The sequence below is a fragment of the Mustela nigripes genome, chromosome 13 (assembly GCF_022355385.1).
Source record: "Mustela nigripes isolate SB6536 chromosome 13, MUSNIG.SB6536, whole genome shotgun sequence".
Lineage (NCBI taxonomy): Eukaryota > Metazoa > Chordata > Mammalia > Carnivora > Mustelidae > Mustela > Mustela nigripes.
Window position 1 is genome coordinate 53,889,621 of NC_081569.1, and position 22,108 is coordinate 53,911,728.

The 22,108-nt window shown below is 43.8% G+C and overlaps 1 protein-coding gene across 3 annotated transcripts in view; it reads right to left on the bottom strand.

The window, feature by feature from the left end:
- Positions 1–467: 467 nt before the first annotated feature.
- Positions 468–22,108, bottom strand: part of SCG5 (secretogranin V) — a 52,291-nt gene continuing 30,650 nt past the window's right edge. For 2 of the 3 annotated variants that reach the window (XM_059372460.1, XM_059372458.1), the window contains 4 exons: positions 16,235–16,384; positions 12,018–12,130; positions 4,676–4,729; positions 468–1,045 (listed from right to left, as the gene is read on the bottom strand). In XM_059372460.1, coding sequence (XP_059228443.1) covers positions 950–1,045; positions 4,676–4,729; positions 12,018–12,130; positions 16,235–16,384 — 413 coding nt within the window. In that variant the 3' untranslated portion in view covers positions 468–949. The remainder of the gene's footprint in view (positions 1,046–4,675; positions 4,730–12,017; positions 12,131–16,234; positions 16,385–22,108) is intronic. The other variant, XM_059372459.1, reaches the window with a different exon arrangement.

A 22,108-nucleotide genomic window follows, 5' to 3' on the forward strand; every position in this document is an offset into this window, starting at 1 on the left:
AAATCTTAAAACAACAAACAAACAAACAAACAAACAAACAAAAACAAACTGAGGAGCCCACTGGTCACACAGACTGACCAGCTCTAAGCTCACCGAAAGAGGTTTTGGGACCCGGATTGTAGGCTCTGCTGCCTGAGAACCATGACGGTGTCAGCCCGAGTCCCCTGTGTGCCCGCAGAGCCCAGCCCTGTGCCTGGCATGTGGCAGAAGCCCGATATTTGATGAACAGACACAATAACTCAAAGTCAAAGACCTCCATCCTCATGTACTGACAAGTACCGGTTCCAGCTTCTCACGGAAGCCAGGAGTCTCGGTCCCGCCATCTGTAAAATGAAGACGTGGTGCCAGCCTCCATTCACTTCACAGTATGAGCGTTCAGACCAGATAAGACCGTATCTGGGAGTTTGTTCTCGTAAGCAAATAAATTGTTTTTATAATGCTCTAAATAAAAAAGGTTCCCACACCAGTGCTCGCATACACATTTATTAAGATGTAGCCAAGTGAAATGTGTCGGCTCCTCCTCTCGAGTGCAGTCTCCTTTACTGACGGGTAACGACGCCCAAGGGCTGGGGAACTACATAATCAAAATCAAATGCCAGCTTTTCACAGACTCGGCCAAAAGAGTGTGGCCCAAAACACCATTTTAAACTACAAGAGTTCCGAGGACATTTCATTCATCGTCTTTCTCTTTACTGTTGGTGATATAGACACTTTAATTTTAATGCCCACTACAGATCCACATTTAAAAAGAAAAAAGCTCTTCTTCTAATTTAGTAGAAAGCAGAGCTGTCCGCGTGAAGGACAATGCAATATCAAAATACAGCTGCTTCTCATCCGTACTAGTCTAAATTAGAAACATGCTGCCGTTCACAGGGGCTCTAATCACACGTGCACATAAGCCATACCGAGGGCTAACAGGCAGTGTGGGTTTCTACCCAGCATCTTCACTTTATTCTGTGTCCTTATCCTCTTCGGAAAAATGGGGGACTGACTTCTTGGCGACCACATTGTCCAGTCTCTGTCCTTGTAGGTATGGATTGACACTCTGAAAAAAAAAAACGTGGTTTTGTATTATTCGTGAACGTCAGAGACATCTCACAAAAGACGTGAGTGAGAATTGCTTCTGGCCTATTGGGTTAGAAACAAGGGAACAATGGTACCTACCACCTACCTAGTGATTACTCCAATACATCTATAATACCTCAGCATCTGACAGATGTGTCTAACTGTTTCCTTCACACAACCAAGGAGTTCTTTATCAGATGCAATATGTCTCGCTCCTGCTTCTTGGCACAAAGATTTGGCGTGAACCAGCTAATAAGTTCTCACTACTTAGATGCCAAGCCCCATTCAAAATAACATTATTATTCTATGGCCTTCTTTAGTGGGAGAGAGCATAGGAAACACATTAAATTAGAAGAACGTTCTAAAGAAGACTACAGATCAGAACCAAGTGGGAATTAGCATCTGCAGACTGGCCATAGGATATCCCGTTGCTGTACTGGTTCTTCTGCGCCAGTGTTCCACCCCAAGAGGACTCAGCAGTGGCCCAAGCAATCACTTCCACCTTCCTCAGTCAAGTTCTAAAGCTAAAGAAAAGAAGTAAGCTAAACACAACGTGCCTTTATTTTTGACTAAAGACTTCATGGTCTGAAATCTTTCATCTGTTGCTTCTCTGAATGAGTCAAGGTTTTTCCAGTCCTCCTCTAATACATATCTATTTTTTGAGGTTTAGATGTGAACTAGTAATTGGAGCTTTACAACATAGTATTTAGCAAGCAGAAAAAATTTCAGAAGTTATGGACGATATTTGTTTATTGAAGTCACCTTCCGGTAACTGAACAATAACATAAGGAAGAAGCAACGGTTGCAAACGGTCAGCAATCCCAAGTCCCCGTGAATGAAGGGTGGCCGTTCACAGGTGGGTCTCTCTTGCCAATGGGACCTTGTCTGCCTTGGTTTTTCTGAAGGGTGAGCAGGTCATTCTCCAAAAAGAATGGACCCTGAGTTTAGTATTTGTAAATGTCTTCCCACATTCTCACAGCTAAAGCCATGCATCATGAAAGGCCCTACTCACCCAGCAGAAATGCATTACAAACAAGCTGAGATTTACAAAGTGTGGGATGTCTTCAAATCTGAGAAAGGATACGTCACCCAAACACAGTACTTTACTGGGAAGGCATCTTTAAAATCCTTAAAATAAGGAAAATACTTTTTATAGCAACGATGGTCCGCTAGAATGGCTTACTCCTGAGAGTCATGTAAGAACCTCTGGGTAGATGAAGCAAGTGGAGACTGGAAAAGTGTACTCAACGCCATGAATGTCTTCATTGTTTTTTAATAATAATATTTATTCTGAAAATTCCAAGATATTAAAAAGGGCATGAGATTTTCATGTTTATCAAGTATGGGAATAAAATGTTGATAAACCCTTTAAATAAGATCAGTAGTAGATTTCAAATATTAACAAGAGACATCTTAACATGAGTTTGCAAAGGTGATCATTTTTTTGTTTAAAGAGGAATTGACCTTTTCCTCATGAAGCAACTCAGAATTCAACTGGGTTTGAGTGAATACAGAAAGTTACATAAAACCCACTGAGGGGTCTGTTGTAACTCCAGGGAGGATACCTCTTGGGAAAGGGACTTTCACAGGAGGAAGTTCTTCTCCCAGACCTAGAAAATGACAAATATTGGAGGGCAGGGGAAGTAAATTAATGAGGAAGCAAAGGGAGCAATCACTTGAGCTTTTTTGATAAATGTTCATTAGTACTGAATCCTATACATAAGAGGAATAATAGTAATGATACTTGATCCTCTGAAGGAATCAAGACACTTATATATTTGTCTTCTCTCCTGGGTGAGAGAAACTGGCTAGGTTACAGAGAGAACGTTCTTTCCATTTCCTACCTAGAAGAACCACTACGATCAGATGTTTGATCCTGATGTCCCTTGGAAATCACTGGAGAAGGCTTTGGTGATTGGTGCACTTGAGGAGGTGAGTAAATTCTTTAGTTAAGTGGAAACATCACCTGAGGCTTTCAGTGAGGTAGAAGAATCACCTGAAGTAAGTTCTGTTACCCCATGGGTCCTGAGAGGGTCAGGATTTATGGCATGGCCATGAGTTTTTATTACTGTCTGAGAATAGGAAGAACTTGATACCACTGGGTCAAAATGACCCTTATTTTCATAATTTCGAAGCCTTTCCTATGTGGAGGAAGTTGAGGCCAAAGTACAATCTTTTATAACATGTGTCCTAGCCAGAATTCTGAGTTTTGGTAATCATGGGTCTCATGGAAAAACGACCTAAATCCTGACCCATGGTCATTAACCAAGTCAGGGCAAAAGGAATGGTGAGCCAGGAAACAGAGACAATTAAAGCTTCATGCTAAGTTATTCATTTTGGGTCGGTCATTGGTCTTATTTGGAAATGTTCTTGTTGTGCCACGGGGAGATATTCAAGCCGTCCTACTGGTAAATTATGTGTATTCTGAGCTCCTGAAATAGAATTTCTTGATGTTCTCTCAAGACCACAATATACCCTTTGGACCCTCTCTGCCACTACTGGCCATCGGAAACTGTGATCACCAAGAAAAACCCCTAATAATCCTATGAACTCTGGGGAAGAAGATCTGTCAATTAATGTTACAACCAGAAAATCGACACCTCCTCGAGTACCCTGACCGGATCCAGCAAAACCATGCAGGACAGCCACAACTACCGTTGTCTGGATTCCCAGTTATTGCCGGGATCCAGGCACTTGCTGGTCTAAAAAATCAGTCAGTGGCCTTGGGTCTATGGCTTGGTTTTCGTATCTAACATGTTACTCTCTGGCAGCACTATGCCACAGAAAAACAGATCTTGAACTTTCTCCTCCACCTGATCAGAAGGCAGGGGACCAGGCACTTCTGTCCATGAGGGCACCAGTGGATTATCAGAACAGACACTGACCACTGATTCAGTCTCCAGGACATAAAATGCACTGGAAACTCAGAGCAAACTTGACCTTCAGCTCTACAAGAAGCAACACCACAGCAGCTCGATGGGCAAGACCCAGACCGACGTGCCACCCTGGGCAGCCCCAAGATGGTAAATACCTAAGCCTGCCAGCAAATTCACCAGCCAGCAAGCAAATACAGCAGATCTCATGGACTGGACATCAGTCTGGCTAGGCGAAGAAAAAGGTATGCAGGAGGAATGAGGTTTGGTCATCTCATCTTTTGCCCCTACATTCCTTCAGAATTACTGCCTGGAGCTTGCAGTGCAGCAAGTGCTTCCTTGTTCCTGTCTTGTGTTTTTATATAATTGGTGCAGATGTATAAGCAGTTGCCCCCAGCAGCCGAGAGCCCCTCTGAGGACAGACCCCCTCATGGGCTCCCTGAACTCCCACAACCCAGGGGCTGGATGCAATCCACATTTCGCAAATGCAATGGAGGTGGCGAGATCACCACCAAGGAGGGCTCCTCGAGGAACCATGTGCTAAATCGTGGGCAAGCCAACGCAGGAGGCAAGGGCATGGACCTTGCTCTCCGGGACCCCAGTCGTGCCCTCCCAGGAGGGCACATGAAAGGTTTCGGCTATTTTCCAACAACGGAGAGCGAGTTACACTCCGGGAAAATAACAGCTCTGGGAAAGCTCCAGGTGTCCCAGCAACGGCCCCGCCAGGCACACGTTACCCTCCGCTTCCGGGTCTGTCTTCCCTTCTTCTTCTCATAAAGGAGTTTCTTGTTCTAGAATGGGGGAGAAAAAGAAGACACGAATGCACAAGTATGGATCAAATTTGGTGAACGTCTATTTTAGAAGCAATACTGGTGTGTCCCCCTGGATATTTGCATACACATATTTTGGAAACAAAGCTAGATGAAAGGAAGGTCGTGTCAGAAAGACAGACCACAAGAGAAACGCTGGTGGTTGTGTAGCTTTTAATAAAGTTCTCTGCAATGCCCCGAGGCACCCCAGTGTCACCAACAATCATATAAACAGGAAAATACGACATTCGAAAACACACAGGGCACGGGAAACTCAGCTCCTCAGTTTGAACAAGACTTTGTTTAAAACAAACAGTTTTATCTCATTTTGCTTTTGTATCCAACGCCCTTTTTATGAGCCGTACACATAAACTGTTCTCTAGAGGAGTGTCTGACTATTAATAACAATCCTCTATGTAAATAAATGAGACATTCTGACTTCGGCAACCTTTCCTCCTGTGGCTTCAGTCAGTGTGTGCCCCCAGTCAAGACAATCGGAAAACCATTTGGTCTATAACATTTTTAATAGAGTGAACCTTTTAAAAACGGCCAAAAAACTTCTTGGCAGGAGGAAAGCGATGTTGGGGGAAAAAAAAAACCAGGCTCTGTTACCACAGTTTGTATAAGTGTTTCCACATATTGCTGTATTTCAAACACATAGTGGGCTTAAATGAGCTCTAGAATATCAGACACATGCTCCGCAGATTTTTCTTCTACTGAAATTATAAAAGACAGAACACTTAATCTGAAGGCAGAACAGGAGAAGGGGCATTGGGGGGACATATTTGAGTTGTTTTTTTTATTTGATTTTTTTCATCAGAAGGGAAATAATGTATAAAAGAGATGATTCATCTTACTCTAAATAAAATATACTGACTTTTTTTTTTTTAAAGAGATGACAGCGTTCTGTTAAAGAACAAGTTTTTACAATGCTTCTATCCTCTGAACTGTTTGGATATAGTGTCTTTTTTTTTTTTTTTTAAATGGTAGATTTGGAAATGAAAATCACAAATGCCAAGAATGAGCTTCACAATTTTCATGTGCATTAAAATCTACCCCACCCGCAATTTACAATGCGTATCTCTTGCCCAGCCTCAACTGTGCAGGGAGATGACGCCAGGGAGTGAAGGGGCCTCCGCTGCCGGAAAGGCCGGTACTGGCCGCAGCCTTGGTCTCCCGCTCACTTGGGGAACTGGTTAATCTAATACTGGAAGGGAGAAAAGGCAGACGTGCAGATCACACCCTCGAAGAATGAGCACATCGCGGTGAGGCTCATTCTCGTCGTCTGCAGTTGCTTTTCCGGGGACGTAACCACTCCTATTGCACAGAGAATGTCTGGGAGCTTGTGCCAAGGCTGGGGGTGGGTTGAGGGGGTGGGAGATTGGGGGCGAGGACAGAGGCTCTTCCTGTGTCTCATCAGGGTCCGGGCCCGAGTGCGTGGGAGGGCATGCAGCCTGGAGCCAGGAGGATGGGTGGGGCAGCCCCTCTGCCGGGCCTGAGCTCCACTGCGCCACCAGCAGGGCGAAGGCAGCATCGTTGTCGTTCATGTCCTTTAGAAGGTCCTGGGGCAGATGATACCCAAGAAGAGACTTCCTTCTAAAAGAAGTGCAAAAAGTCTAGCAAGCCTTCCTCTCAGAGATGGTCCCTGGATTTGCCTAAGAGCCAGGGTTAGGATTAGCTGGGATGAAGCTTTCCCACCCGTGCATGGAAGGGCTTGGGGCATTCCTGACTAGCTCTGCTATTGAATGGTTTGGAAGGTGAAGACTGGCAGGGCTCAGCCCCCTCCCCTGACAACCATTCCTTGTAGGTGAGGTGGAGTTGGGGGAGTGGTGAGCCTGTTTTCCACATGAGTAGCAGGTTCAAGTTCACAAAAAGGGCTTTCCATTGTCCCATCAAGATTTTGGACAACTGCCCAGATCTTGGTTTCAAATTCCATACCTAAATGGAACCAGGGACACTTCTCCAAGGTCTGATTCCAGGGCTAAGGCAGGGAAAGTACGAGGATCAATGAAGCTAGAATATCTATCTAATTGAGCCATAAAGTAAGAACATGCTCAGAAAGTGGTGAGTCACGTTAAAAGGAGAGAGAAGCCAGCTAGGAGACTCCCACTAACTAAATCTAGGATAGTCTGAACACCAAAATAAGTAATAATAGGAATCCACGAATCAATGTTGATAATAAATAAATAAATTTTTAAATACATAAATGAATAAATGGGGGAGTAGGGGGGACCCTTGCTTAGAGCAGAATGCCAACCAATAAATGTAGAATGAGTAACAGAGTTGAAAAATCACCATTTGACAACCACCATGATTCTGGCGGGTATCATCAATGGAGACTAAAATTGTTGACTGTGAGGTTCAATGGGGAGAGAACATGTATACAGTCTGAAAGTATCTCCCAACAGATTATTAATTTTAAGGGGGGAAAATAGTAATTTTACACTTGAGAAACCTGGCCGACATCACTTAGACCAAGTCACTACCAAATCTGGGACAAAGTGGCATCACGTGTCTTCTGATGTCAACAGTAACAGCAATTATCACAGAAAGGCATGACTCAAGGCTAATCACATGAGGAAAACCCTAAGTGTAGAGGGTGCAGCTCTTCAGCCAGGCTGAGATCCTGAAAGACAAAGAAAGGCAGAGAGGGTCCTTGTTGCCACTTCTTTTTTGGCTCAGGCTCTGGCCGTGATCAACTGCTTCCGGGAGGAAGCGACCCTATTCACCCCAGCGGGCTGATGAGAAGATATGAAAAGCACTTGGAAAGGAGAAACATTTGCTTTTCAAGAGAACCCTTTCCTGAGTAGCAGTGAGCAATTACTGGGTGAAGGAGGGGGTGACTGCTACCTACAGTGGCCAGTCTTTGGGCATAGCCTCTCAACACTGGGAGCACACACACTGTCAAAAAGGCAGTCAATGCATTATGAGCCATGAGTCATGAAAGATAAGGGACCAGTTGTTATTTTTTTAAAGATTCTATTTATTCATTAGGCACAAGCAGGGGGAGAGGCAAGCGGAGAGGGAGAAGCAGACTCCCCACTGAGTAGGGGGTCCGATGTGGGACTCAATCCCAGGATCTTGGGATCATGACCTGAACTGAAGGTAGACATTTAACCATCTTGGTACCCCAAGGAATCAGTTTTTAAAGGACTCTAGGAGTCAGGTGGTCCAGTTCGAACCCAGCTCTCTTGATCATCAGCTCTGTGCTGTCAGGCAGGCTACCCATGCTCCCTAAGCCTGGATTTTCTCATCTGTAAAATGGGAGTGATTGGGATGGGCAGATCAAATGAGATAATTCATGTACAGTATTTAGTACAATGTCTGGCACACAGTAGGTGCTCAATAAATATTACTATTCACCACCATACAATAAAACCAATGACTATTATTCTTCGTCTTCATTCCCATCATCAAACAGAGGGCCTGGAAGGCATGTGATGTGCATTTGACCAATGTGTCTTGATGCATTAACAAAGAGAAAGTAATGCAGGAAACAAGACAGACGCTGATATTTGTAATATATGAATCACTGCTAAAGACCTAGCTGAGCTCTAGCTAATGTCAAAAACAGGCAAATGTTATTAGCATATAAGGAATCGCGGTGTTGTGTGCCATTCTCTTGTGCAAGAACATTACTTTGTTAACTTGCAATCTCCTGGAGCTTAGGACAAGCTTGAGACCATCATTCTATATAAACAGTGAGGAAGGCTTCTCAACCCCAGTGCAGAAAAGCAAAACATGCAGTAGCTCCCCTTTATCCACGGTTCTGCTTTCCATGGTTTTAAGTTACCCGTGGTCAACCACGGTCTGGAAGCAGATGATCCTCCTTCTGACATACAGTCAGATATTAGTGTTACACCACAATGCCTACATTATGGTATAGTTACAATAAAGATATTTTGGGAGAGACCACATTCATATAACTTTGATTACAATATATCAGGATAATTGCTCAACTTTATTATTAATTACTGTTGTTAATTTCCTACTGTGCCTGATTCATAAATTCAACTTAATTGTGTATATAAAGGAAAACACACTATACATAGGGTTTGATACTATCTGCAGTTTCAGCAATCACTGGGGGTCTTGGAACAAATCCCCCTTGGTTACAGAAAGACTACTGTACTCAATTCATACTTCCATGTGAAGATCAACCAAATCAGGGCACCTGGGTGGCTCAGTCGGTTAAGCGGATGCCTTCGGCTTAGGTCATAATCCCAAGGTCCTGGGATCAAGTCCCACATTGGCTCTCTATTCAGTGGGGAGCCTGCTTCCCCCTCTGCCTGCTGCTCCAACTGCTTCTGCTCTCGCTCACTCTCTCTGACAAATAAATAAAATCTTAACAACAAAAAACAAATCAAGCCAATTATGTTTCACTGCCAGGTGGTACTGAGAAAATAAATGAGAGAAAATTCAGTTTAAATAAACACATAATTACCAATGATAAAATTGTGTAAACATTGTTCCTGGTCATCAATCTGTAATACCAGTCTGTCCCGGTTTTCAAGAAGAGGCAACTAAAGTTCTCAAGAGAGAAGTTTCCACCTCTCCCGCTTCCTCAAAAGGGCTCTCTGACCTCGCTCACACTTTTCTCGGTCTCTTTCCTGCTTCCTTTTGCTCATTGCCATTCTTTTGCCTTCAGCTTCCTCGTGGGCTGTTGTCCAGTGGGCCGTGCGAGGCCTCCGTCTTGGATATCCCTCGGCCGTTCTCCTCCCCCTTTGCCAGTCATTGCACCTGGTGCTCATGGGATGGCTCGTACATGAGGCTGGACGGCACGCCATTGGGCTCATTGTGATTTCATGCCTTTCATCTCAACCACGCAGCGGTAAGTTCGTGGAAGACCAGCTCCACGTCTTGAAGACTACTGTATATCAAGCATCTAGCACAGCACATGGAAAAAAGCAGGCTCCGCATCTGCCACTTGCTCTTTGCTGAACCTGGCCCTTGCTTCTGTTTGGCCACACTTTGCCCCTCTGTTAGGAAGTCCTTCTCAGGGTTCCTCTGTCCTTTCCTACTTTCCCGCACCTTCTCTGCTCCCCTCATTCTCTCCTACCTCCCTCTCTTCTTCACCCCGTCCTTTAAAAACTTCCCTCAGAGGAAAAGTTTCTTCATGCTGTCTATTTCTAGGTAACTTGACATGGCTCTTCTTTCCTCCTGCTATATTTACACCATATACCGTTCTAGCCAGCTCCCCAGCCGCCTTCGAAATGTCATAGGTTCTTATCACATGGGGGTGGTTCACTTGAATCCACTATATCCGTGGCCTTTGTAGCTGCAATGACTTCATATATTTTTTTCTTGCCTTTAGTCTGTTCTTTCTCTATTGCATCTTTCCGCATGCCACCAGAATAACCTCTTTTATAGACTTTCGTGAGTTCAGTCTCCTGTTCAAGAACCTATAGATGTTTGCTTGTATTAGTCAACATGTTCAAATTCTACTAGGAGGCCTCAGAATGGCTCCACAAACAAGTCTCCCTAATAGAACCACTTATGAAAAAGAAGAGAAATAGAATTAATGCATTTTGGAAGAAGCAAAATTAAAGTTGCTGTGGTGTTTTGGGATGGGAAATGTGTCCAGGTCAAGGGTAGAGAGAATCAATTCAATGCAACCTTAAAACAAGGTAATGGAAAAATGAAAGTGAATGTTCATGGGGACAGACATCTCTCTCTAAAACAGTCTAAAAGGAAAGGAGGGATTTTAGTCCTAAGACTACAGTGGTCTTCGTCATGTAGGAAGCAAGGTCAGCGGCAGCCATAAGCTGAGCAGGGACGGAAAACTCTAGAAACACTTAGGCAGGGATATCTGCTCATCCATTCATGCCGTAGATGTACTGAGCAGCTACTTCTACATAAATTAACACTCCTTGGTGTTTCCCACTTTTCCCACAGGGCTTTTGCCTTTGATTACATAGCCCCGACCACCAGAGCACAGCTATATGGCCAGTCCGTTGTGATCTTGTTGCACTCATTGTCTGAGCCTATCGGGATCTTCTTGAATCCCGACTCCAGTCACTCAGTGTTCTCCCTTCCAACTCTGGGTCACCCCTCGAGAAGCTCATAAGTACGTGTTCTATATTTTCTATTACAAACATTTCTAAAGACGTGGAGCGGGGTAGGGCCACGACATGCAGGATACCACGTGAAGTCTCTCTCCCTATTGATGAGGATTCCTTCCCAACCTCCCTTTGGGTGAGGTTCTCTTGCCGAGTGATCCTGCCTCTCTTTACCTATTCCAAGAGGAGATCATGAAAGATCTCATTAGGTAGTTTGCTGAGATCCAAGTGCACCACGTTCACTCCATCTCGCTTGTCAAGCTGACAAGTAAATGAATGACACTGGTGAGTAGAAGAATATAGTCAGATTGACAAAACTTGCTTTTAACAACCATATGCCAAATGGTGATGATTTCTCTTTCCAAGGGCCTACAATCTCTTTAATGGACAGTTAAGAGACTCTTGCCTAGTACTGACAGCAAGTTCACGGCTCTGCATTTGGAATTTTTCCTCTCTTTCCATAGAGCAGAATTACATACGTCTGTTTCTAAGTTTCGGGTTTTTGTTTTTTTTAAAGATTTATTTATTTTAGAGAGAGAGAGAGAGAGCATGAGTAGGAAAAGCAGAGGAAGAGGGACAGAAACTCAAGCAGACTCCACACTGAGCGCAGAGCCTGATGCAGGGCTTGATCTTAGCACCCTGAGATCACAACCTCAGCTGAAACCAAGAGTCAGACACTCAACCAACTGAGCAACCCAGGTGCCCCTGTTTCTATGCATCTGACGTCAATTTTTCTTGGTCCTGCAGAGATCATCTCCCTCAGTCTGGAGAGAGAATTTGCAAATTTTCTCAGTATCCTTTTCTTTCTTTCTTTTCTTCTTCTTCTTCTTCTTCTTCTTTTTTTTTTTACAAAAATCCCACCAAAAAATAAACCAACTTATATACTTCCTACATGACTTTTGAGAAACCCTGGCAAGACTTTAGGATGTGTTATGACACAGGCTGTGGAGGAGACCAGAGTTGAAGTCTCTGGAGACTACAGCTGCTGAGATGGGTTTAGGTCACTGACTCGTGGGACAGGGAGGCATCTTGCATCCTAGACATGCATGTGTTTTGGTAATTACATAAGTTCCCTCTCAACCAGAGATTCCTGAAAAATCAGCTTCTAAACAACTTTTCTTCTCTCAAACCACCCACATTGCTCATTCCCGCCATCAGCACCTTCAGAATGCAAGAGTGGACGATCTACTAGTCATTAAGATTGGACTTACCCACTTGCCCAAGCCTGGATAGTCATGTTCTGGATCAAAGAGGTGCTGGTGCAGCTGAAATTCTCGACTGAACTCTGCTGTGTCGGGGGTGTTCTCTAGACATCCATCATCTACTACAAACAACAAAAGGCTTTTGAGGAATGGCCAAGGCATCTATTGTTATTCTAAGAGTGAATTTATTAAAAACAACTAGACATCCAAAGGTCAGCATCTGTCCACATCAGTCACTCTGGAATTTGCTCATCCCAAACCCTCACTCCTCCTCCCACCTGTGGCAGAGACTGGTTGGCTACTCACCAAACCCACTTCCCTTTCCCCCTCGGCACAGCTAATTTCCCAGCCTTGTCTGGCAGGCAGGTGGAGTCATATGCCTGAGTTTGTGCCAGTGGAATGTGGATAGAAGTGATGTATTCAGCTTCCAGGCCTGGCCCATAAAATCCTCCTATGTGATCCCATCTCCTGCCCACCTCCCCCCAACCCCACCTGCTGCTCTGCTCGCTACATGCTGCTGGCCAGGGCAACTGGGACTGTCACGTGTCAAGAGGAAAGATGGCACTTTGGGGTTGGCAAACCATCCATCCCAGTAACACCCTCACCCACCTCTAGTAGGATGTCACATGGGTGAGAAATAGCCTTCTGTTGTGTTACCGCTATCATCCTTATCTGTTAGAGAGCAAATAGTTCCTTAACGGGTGTATTTCCATTCCACATGACTCGCTGGTGTTTTCTCCTGGGTGAGCTCTTCAGAAACAATTTCAGCTTCTTGGAGAAAGCAACTTATGTAAGAATGACGCCATCACCAGACAGAATCGAGGTGTGTTATGGTGGTGATGGCGTAAGCTTTGAGTTAGACAGACCAGAGCTCAGGGCCCCTATCCTAGCTCATAAGGGACAGACGGTCTTAATTCCATGGGAAGATTAACTTTGTCTTTGACAACTAACAAAGTTGTCTTTGACAACTAACCTTGTCTCTCTAAACCCATGTAACCTTCTGCGAGAAGGGCAGAATCCAGGACTTGCCTTACTGGGTAGCTGTGAGGAAAGGAGATGGTCCCACACAGAACACCTCGCACACGAGATGTTCCCTCTGCTTTAGTTCCCTTCCCACCATCTCTTTTTAAATGGGAATTGATACTCTGAACCGTTCTTCGGAATAGATCATGTCTTTCGATCAAACCCAAGAAAGGTTATCCCACTTGGCTGCTGCTGTGACCTCAGCCCTATCATTACAAGACACGCTGCTCTAAGATTAAGTCCTTTTTTTTCAGTATCAAATGTGCTTTTAGACAACAGCTTCAAAGGGTTGGGGGCAGAGGAGGGAGAGTGAATGTTGTGATGTCCCGGGGGTGGGGGGGGGGGGGTGTTGAAAAGAGAAGAGTCCTTTTGCGAAGGGATAATGAGGCATCCAAGTGAATGCTGAAAGGAGTCAGACCAGCCGAAGAGTCTGGTCTCTTGGGATTGCTCTGAAGCCTTCCAGCAGCCTGAAGCCACCCAGTGTCTTCATAGCAAGAAGCTCTCATGGGAGTCATTAGGTTTGAACAAAACCCCTAACGTGGCTCCCCACTCATCACGGGACTGCTTATCTAACTTCTTCATCTCCAGCAATTACCATGTAGGAAGGAGACAGCCAATCCTGAGAGTTCAGGCCGTCTGCAGACGGCAGCTTAACAACTTCTCATAATTGTTTCTCCAGGATTTCTAAGTGGCCCAGATTGAGATGTAGAGATATAGCCCTGCTCGGGGAACCGCGGTATTTTGGGACCTGTAAACGTGCCCTGAGATTCACATCTTATGTCTGAGGATGCACTCTCTGCGGTCAGCTGCTCTGTCCAGGGTGGCCGGACCGTGATTCAGAAGAGAGCAGGGAAGGGGAGGGGGAAGCCAAGATTGTATTCTTGGATTGCTTGCTCAACCCTGTAGTGTCATGATTCTCACCGACGCTATCTCAAGCAATCTCCTACAAATAATGTCGAAATTTAGCTAGCGATTTCCTTTCTAGAATGAAAATGATGGTTGAACAAGGGGCTTAAACAAGTTTGTGTGGTGGCCAGACAGCAAAGAAAAATGGCAGGTAATGTGCGACGAGAAACGGTCTGGGGGCTGTCACCTGACCCGGCTGCATCAGGATCCCTGGACTGCCCCATCTCAGCATCTGCGTGCATGATTACAGGGATCTGGACTTTCTCCTTTCCCAGGGCAGCCTGGAACCGCATCTATGTTTTCGAAGGCACTCTGTCTTCATTTTACCGATGAGGACACTGAAGCGTGGGAAGCAGGCTCGCATACTAGAGTTAGGACTAGACCTCAGATCTCTTGGCCCAGACTATCCTATCTCCTACAGCAGTGGTTCTCAGACTGCAGTATGTGCCGGAATTGCAGGGAAGGCGGCTTAGAACACAGGTTTCCAGGGTAGCCTACCCCAGGAGTCTCTGATTCAGCGGATCTGGGGGAAAGCCTGGAAATCTGCATTTCCACCAGTTTCCAGGTGATACTGATGCCGCCGGAAACCTGGGACCACACTTTAAGAACTACTATACTGTATTATATCTAATCAGTTTAACCAAATCCCCATGGGGACTGTTGCTCTTCAAACTCTGAACAAGTATTTCCTTCGACCCATCCCAAACCCCGCAAGCACGTAAAAGGTGGCTGCAGGGATTGTTTGTGTGCGGTGATTCAGGTTTTCCCGCAGGTGGCCCTGTATTCCCACCTTGGTTAGGATGCATCCAGCCACTCTGGCTGCCCCACAAGCTCTGTGCCCCAAAGAACGCAGATGCCTACCCCACATGAGAGGACGAGTATCCTTCAGGGAAACCCTCTTTCAGAGAAAGCCCGTGTTGTGTTTAAGAAAATCTGAGGGGCTAATACTGTCAGAGTTTTCAGAGCAGGACACTGTCATGGTGGTTGAGGACACAGTCCTGAATCAGGGAGACCTGGGTTTGAGTCTTGGCTCAGCTACTTGCTAAGTAGGTAAGCTTGGACAGGCTATGCTCTAAGCTTCAGTTTCCATATATGCAAAGTAAGGATAATAAGTGCCAGCTATTGTTATTGTAGGCTTGGGGGAAAAAACTATTCTGGTGCTGAAAGTTAACACAAGCCCGACAGGAACAATGCATTATTCACTAGCGGTGAAATTAATTCTAATCAGGATGCCATTTAATGAGCCTTTACTTTGTGCGAGGTGTTCTGCTGAGTGCTTAATATGGATCATTTCATTTAATTCCCACAACAGCACCCATTTTGCCAATGAGGAAACTGGTGTGTGAATCAGTCGATTAGCTTGTTCAAGGTCACATATCTTGACTTGGGGTTTGAATTCAGGTAGTCTGGGTTTAGAGCCACTACTCTTAACCACCAAGGTTAACTGCTCGAAGGCCCATGTAAGCGCAGTCCACTCACCATTCATTCTCGCTGGCATCCTAGAGTAGGAAAGTGGGAGCGAGACACAAGCAGCAAAGAAAAGTTTCAAGCTTCTTCCTTAACCAACTTATCATCTTCCCGGACCCACTGTCTCTCATGCCACCCCCTGGACCCCGAAGAGATATTTCAGGATAGATGCTGCTTATGACATGGTTAAAATGTCAATTGTCAAAGGCAGTAAGGAAAACGGCGGACATGGATAATCCGTAAACTGGTAAGTACCAAGGACACTCAATGTGGGCAGCAGTTGTATTACAGAAAAGGCAGAAAGAAGAAAATCTCTCTCCATTTTTATTAAAAGGGTAGCAAGTGCAGAAAAAAAGCATCAATTCCTAAAGAGGGAGAGAGACTGAAGGTAAAACTTTGGCAAGGGAGTCTTACGTGTGTGTATCTAACCGCCAGAAAGCATTGAGGGTTCTAGAAAAATTTCCCTTTCCAATCTACCTACAAATACATGGGTCGGGGGGGAGGGGTCATTAGAATAGAAATACTATCTCTAAGAGTATTTGTAGTGGATGTTAGAATTTTTATTTTTATTATTTATTTATTTTTAAAAGATTTTATTTATTTATTTGACAGAGATCACAAGCAGGCAGAGAGGCAGGCAGAGAGAGAGAGGGAAGCAGGCTCCCCGCTGAGCAGAGAGCCGGATGCAGGACTCGATCCCAGGACCCTGAGATCATGACCTGAGCCGAAGGCCTAACCCACTGAGCCACCTAGGTGCCCTGGATGTTAGAAGTTTTAATTTCCTCCCAAAGATTCCACCTTCCTTGAGAACCCTAGGGCATGGCCATTACCTGTTTTTCCAATAGGACAGGGATTTGGAGGGTCTGGGTAGCCTTGATCTTCACTGAAGTCCTTAGGAATGTTGTCACCAGTCAACTCTGCCACAATGTTTGGGATGTTGCCAAAGGGACCCAAATGCTGAAGACCTTCATGAGCTCCACCTGCCAGGGAATCAGAGTCGTTCACTTGAGTGCAGTGAAATTCATTTCAAATAATATGTACTCAGGCAAAGCACTGTGATCTATACTGTGGAAAGAGAATAAGAAATTGAATAGTTTCTGCCCTTTAGGGTTTAAAACTTTAGTTATGAAGACAGACACATGCCCCACACGCACCATTTGCACACAAGGCACATTAGATACATGTCTGAGTAGAAATGTTAATACAGCATCTTGGGAGCATGGTGAAGGGAGAGTTTCATTTGGCTGATAGGATGGGGAGGGCTTCTTGGACCTGCTAGAACTCAAGAGGCACCCGGGCGGCAGAGTAGTGGAAGAGACAGGGAGGTAACTGTGGTCAGGCATGAGAATAGGCTAAAAAACAACACATTTTCACAAAAAAGAAAAGAAAAGAAAAGAAAAGAAAAGAAAAGAAAGAAAGAAAGAAAGAAAGAAAGAAAGAAAGAAAGAAAGAAAAAAGAGGCGCGTGGGTGGCTCAGTCGGTTAAGAGTCTGTTTCAGCTCAGGTCATGGTCCCAGGGTCCTGGGATTGAGCTTGGCAGGGAACCTGCTTCTCTCTTCCCTCTGCCTGTCTCTCTTGGTCAGATAAATACATAAGATCTTTAAAAGGAAGGAAGGAAGAAAGGACATAAATCACTGTCTTCTTACAATTCTAGAACAACCACTTAAAACTCAGTATATTTACTTCAATCCTTTCTCCTCTGCATTTTTTAAAAAAAGATTTTATTTATTTATTTGATGGACAGAGAACACAAGTAGGCAGAGAGGCAGGCAGAGGGGCGGGGGGAAGCAGGCTCCACACCGATCAGAGAGACTGATGTGGGGCTCGATCCCAGGACCCTGGGATCATGATCCGAGCAGAAGGCAGAGGCTTTACGACTAAGCCACCCAGGCGCCCCTATGGTCCTATTTTTAATGTCTTTGATTTTAAAGTCTTTTTATACTAAAGTGTTTATTCACTTTTATTTAATATTAAAGTACCAGCATCTCCCCATATGGCTGCACGGTCTCTTCTCACATAGTCATAAATGGCTGTGTTGTTTTTCTAGCCAGTGGCTCTACCACAACACATTAATCATTCCCCTATTGTGGGACATTTAGTGTTTCCTCATTTACTCTTCAGACTTTAATTTTTTCCATGTTTTGGATTAATATTTCTCAGGATAGATTCCCTGAAGTCAAATTACTGGGTCAAAGACCATAAATATTTTTATGGGTCTTTATATTATATTGCCAAACTGTTTTCCAACCTGGGAAAGGAGGTACCATTTTATAAAATAAGGTCACCAAAATATGAGAACACCATTTTTATAACAGGTCTACCAGCAGTTTTTTTTTTTTTTTTTTAAATGAGGCATTATTTTTATTTGACAGAGAGAGACACAGCAAAAGAGGGAACACGAGCAGGGGGAGTGGGAGAGGGAGAAGATGGCTTCCCACCAGGCAGGGAGCCCAATGTGGGGCTCGATCCCAGGACCCCGGGATCATGAGCCGAAGACAGGCGCTTAATGTCACCCAGCACTGGGTTTTATAAAAATCATTTTTATGTTTTCCTTGCTAATTTAAAAGGTGTTTAGAAAAATTACTGTCTTATTTTTAATGTCTAGAAAAATTATGGTCTTTTTTTTTTTAAAGATTGTATTTATTTATTTGACAGAGAGAGACACAGCAAGAGAGGGAACACAGCAGGAGGAGTGGGAGAAGGAGAAGCAGGCTTCCTGCCGAGTAGGAAGCCCAATGTGGGGCTCAATCTCAGGACCCCAGGATCATGACCTGAGCCAAAGGCAGACACTTAACGACTGAGCCACCCAGGTGCCCCTGTGGTCTTATTTTTAATGTCTTTGATTTTAAAGTCAGCTCAAATATATTTCCATGTGTTTATTAGCTTTAATTTCTTTCTTTTTTTCTTTCTTTCTTTTTTTTTTTAAGATTTTATTTATTTATTTGAAAGAGAGAGAGAGAGAGAAAGCACAGAGAGAGAGCGACTGGGAGAAGCAGGCTCTCTGCTGTTCAGGGAACTTGATGAAGGGCTTGATCCCAGGACCCTAGGCTCATGACCTGCCCCAAAGATAGACACTTACAGGACTGAGCCACCTAGATGCCCTGTACTAGCTTTAGTTTCTTAATGCAAGTTGTCTGTTTATACTTTTGGAATTTGAATGTTTCCCTTATCCATTTGCATGAACACTTTACACAGTAAAGATAACAAAACTCTGGCTATTACATCTCCTGCAAACACATTCCCATTTCCTCGACTTGGAATTCCAGTTGTTACAGCAATATTTTGCAAACATAAGTTTTTAATATTTATGCAGTCATATGTGCTCTTGTTATTCCCCTTTGTGATTTCTTTTTGTCTTTTTAAATTTCCAAATTGTTGACGTTTTAGGAGTACTACCAACATTTGGATACTTTAGTGGTTTTTTTGTGTGTGTGTGTGCATGTAAAATAATTAACCAATTATTCCACCAGCATTAGTTAAGTAATCCTGTCCTTCCTATTCAGGAATCTTACTCTACCAGCATCAAAGCAAACTCTTGGAATGAATTCCTATCTAATCATTGTATTGGGATATAGCTCTCTTAATGCACAACGTGAATCTTATACATGAAGGGCCAAATCAGAAGGTGCCTTGATTAGTGTGCATGAATTTAGAGTCAACATCAGGCTATGATAGCCACGCTTTCAGGAGAAGGATCCATAGCTCAGGGGTTAGAGCACTCGTCTTGTATAACAGCCACACGCCCACCTCCACAGGACAGCCTTGCCAAAAAACTATATTATTTAAGTCCAGCTGGATGAGGCACCCTTCTCCCTGGGTGAGCTGTGTCACGGTTATTGTTCTGACAATTGCTTTTTTTTGTTTTTTTGACTGAACCAGCTCCCTCTTGGAGTGACACATTTTTTTTCCTTTGGAAATATTAATGTATTCAGTAGGATCATGGTTAGATCTTAATGTCCTGGGAATCACATTGTCTTTGAAGTAATTTTGTATCAGTCCGTCTTAATTTATTACACCAGATTCTTAAAAGGTAATTGTAGTTCCTTCAATTTCAAACTCCTCTAGCTCCCAAAACATAGACATCATCAAGTGGCTGGGTTGTTTCATTTACTTTTACGTTATATTTCATTACTTTGTAATGGGAGTGAGTAGCCTGCAAAATTTCTGCATTAAAAAGGTATTATTTTTGGAAAATATCCATGTGAATATTTAAAATAAGGTATAATTTTATATCTGTCATAATCTAACACAATCTGATGGTTTAATTCTATCCTAATGTGATGGTTATGTGTTAAAATCTACTGCTCCAATAAGTCTCTCAACCTCTTATTCCTCACTGTTTTTGCTTTAGCATTTTGATGCTATAGAATTGCCATGTTCGAGAGTATAAATTCCTAATTTTAATTGTGCTATTAATGGCTACTGAGTAAAAATGAAAATTGACAAATCATATTTCTTCCATTAGCATCACCACTCCTCATTCTGTTGTTTTGCTTGGTAAATCTTTGATCATCCTTCTATTTGCAACTTTCTGTATCTTTCTAATGGTTTTTCCAATTCCTCCTGTGGTGCCTGCCTTCAGAGACACTGAAGGGATTCCTATTTCTTATTCCACACTAACCAAGAGGGTGGAAAGGTGAAACAGACAGATCAGCGCCCTTGGTATTGATACATTTGAAACTTTGTACAATCTTGGCAATGCGGTCACCACTGTGTTTGCTAAAGGGCACGCTCTCTGCTCTCTGGTGTGTCAATACATGTCTCAACTTTTGAAAGCACCCTAGCCTTAAGTGCCAGGAATTATCCAACTTGGCTTAAGGGAGAATGCATGTCTTCTTAATGCTCCATTAGTAATTAATGAAGGAAGCAAACACAGTTTCCTTTATGGAGGGCCTGCCAAGGCTCTGTTTACCTCTGTGCACCAGTGCCATTAAAATGAATGTAACACTTGTTAAGGGGAGCAGATGTTTCTTACCATCTGATACCTTATTACACAGGCTCTTTTAAAAACTACATTTGATGACCTCAAATTGAGAAACATCGAGGTAGGAGCTGTGGGAGATACATGGAAATAACAAATGCTCTCCAGGAGCTTGAATTTTATAGACAAGAAAACACATATAGGAAATAATTAGGAAATGATATATTTGAGTATGCAATCAAATGCTAGTTATTGGGTTCATTATGTTTAGATTATGTTCAATTTATCCCACCTAAAGCCAACTCAACCAAAATGTTGCGATATTATAGAATCTCTTTGTTCTAAGGGGTCTCAGTCTCAACCAAACACAGATTTTAAAATCATTAATCAACCACTATTTAAAAAATATGTCTGAAGCACATTCTACATATCAAGACCAGGACTAAGAGCTAAAACCAGGTAAATGGGGGTTTCCGAGTTTACAGTCTACAAAACATGTATGGAGAAGGACACACTTGCACTGCAGAGCTGGAATGCTCTTCTAATGTAACTGGGATACAGCAAGATGCCACAGGCACGAGGGAAGAAATATCTAACCCAGATGTGCGACACAGAGGACTTCCTGCAGGAAGCAACATACCAGTGATTATGTTTGGTGCTGTGGAAAACAAATGTAGGGGCGCCTGGGTGGCTCAGTGGGTTAAGCCGCTGCCTTTGGCTCAGGTCATGATCTCGGGGTCCTGGGATCGAGTCCCGCATCGGGCTCTCTGCTCAGCAGGGAGCCTGCTTCCTCCTCTCTCTCTCTGCCTGCCTCTCTGCCTACTTGTGATCTCTCTCTGTCAAATAAATAAATAAAATCTTTAAAAAAAAAACAAAAACAAATGTAAAAGACATGGCTCCTGCTCTCTAATGGTTCTTCATTCTAGTTGGTTCTTCAAGGCTAACACAATAAGCCAGTGGTATATGATAAGATAAATTATCTGACATAATTCGTTATGGTACAGACTGTGAATGATATAGAAATTCAGGAAACAGAGAGCTTTCCCAGAAAACATCCGTGAAAGAGATGACCCTTGAGTTGGACTCATCAAAGACAGGATCCATCATTACAGGTGACAAAGGAAGAACCAGAAGGAAGCGCAGAGGTAGGTGTAAGTAAGGAATGTTTGAGTATCTGTGAGGAGCACTGTTGGGGAAGCGGGGAGCTAGGAAAAGGGGAGAAAGCCAGCGGCAAGCAGACAAGTATGAATTAGCATAGTAATAAATGGCAACCAAACTTTCCGGGCAGGAGAGCAATGTAATAATTGCATGTTACACAGAATGTTAATTTCGCAACAATTTAAAGCCCTTGTTCCCACTTAAGGATGCATATCAGAGGGGCGCCTGGGTGGCTCAGTGGGTTAAGCCTCTGCCTTCATCTCAGGTCATGATCTCAGGGTCCTGGGATCAAGCCCTGCGTCAGGCTCTCTGCTCAGACTGCTCAATTCCTCTCTCTCTGCCTGCCTCTCTGCCTACTTTGATCTCTCTGTCAAACAAATGAGCAAAACCTTAAAAAGAAAAAGGAGGCATATCAGAAAATTCCAATGCCCCCCAGTCCAGAGTCACTGTATCCACGTGTCCTTCTAAAGATTGCTGTAGGAAGACAGACTGGAAGAAACTGAAGAAGTTCTGCTAGAAGGCTGCTGCCGAAACCCAGGGGTGAAGCAAGGAGGAATGGGGCTGGGGTGGTCCTGACATGAGTAGAAAGAAGAGAGATTTCAAACAGTGCACAAGGGGAAGATGCG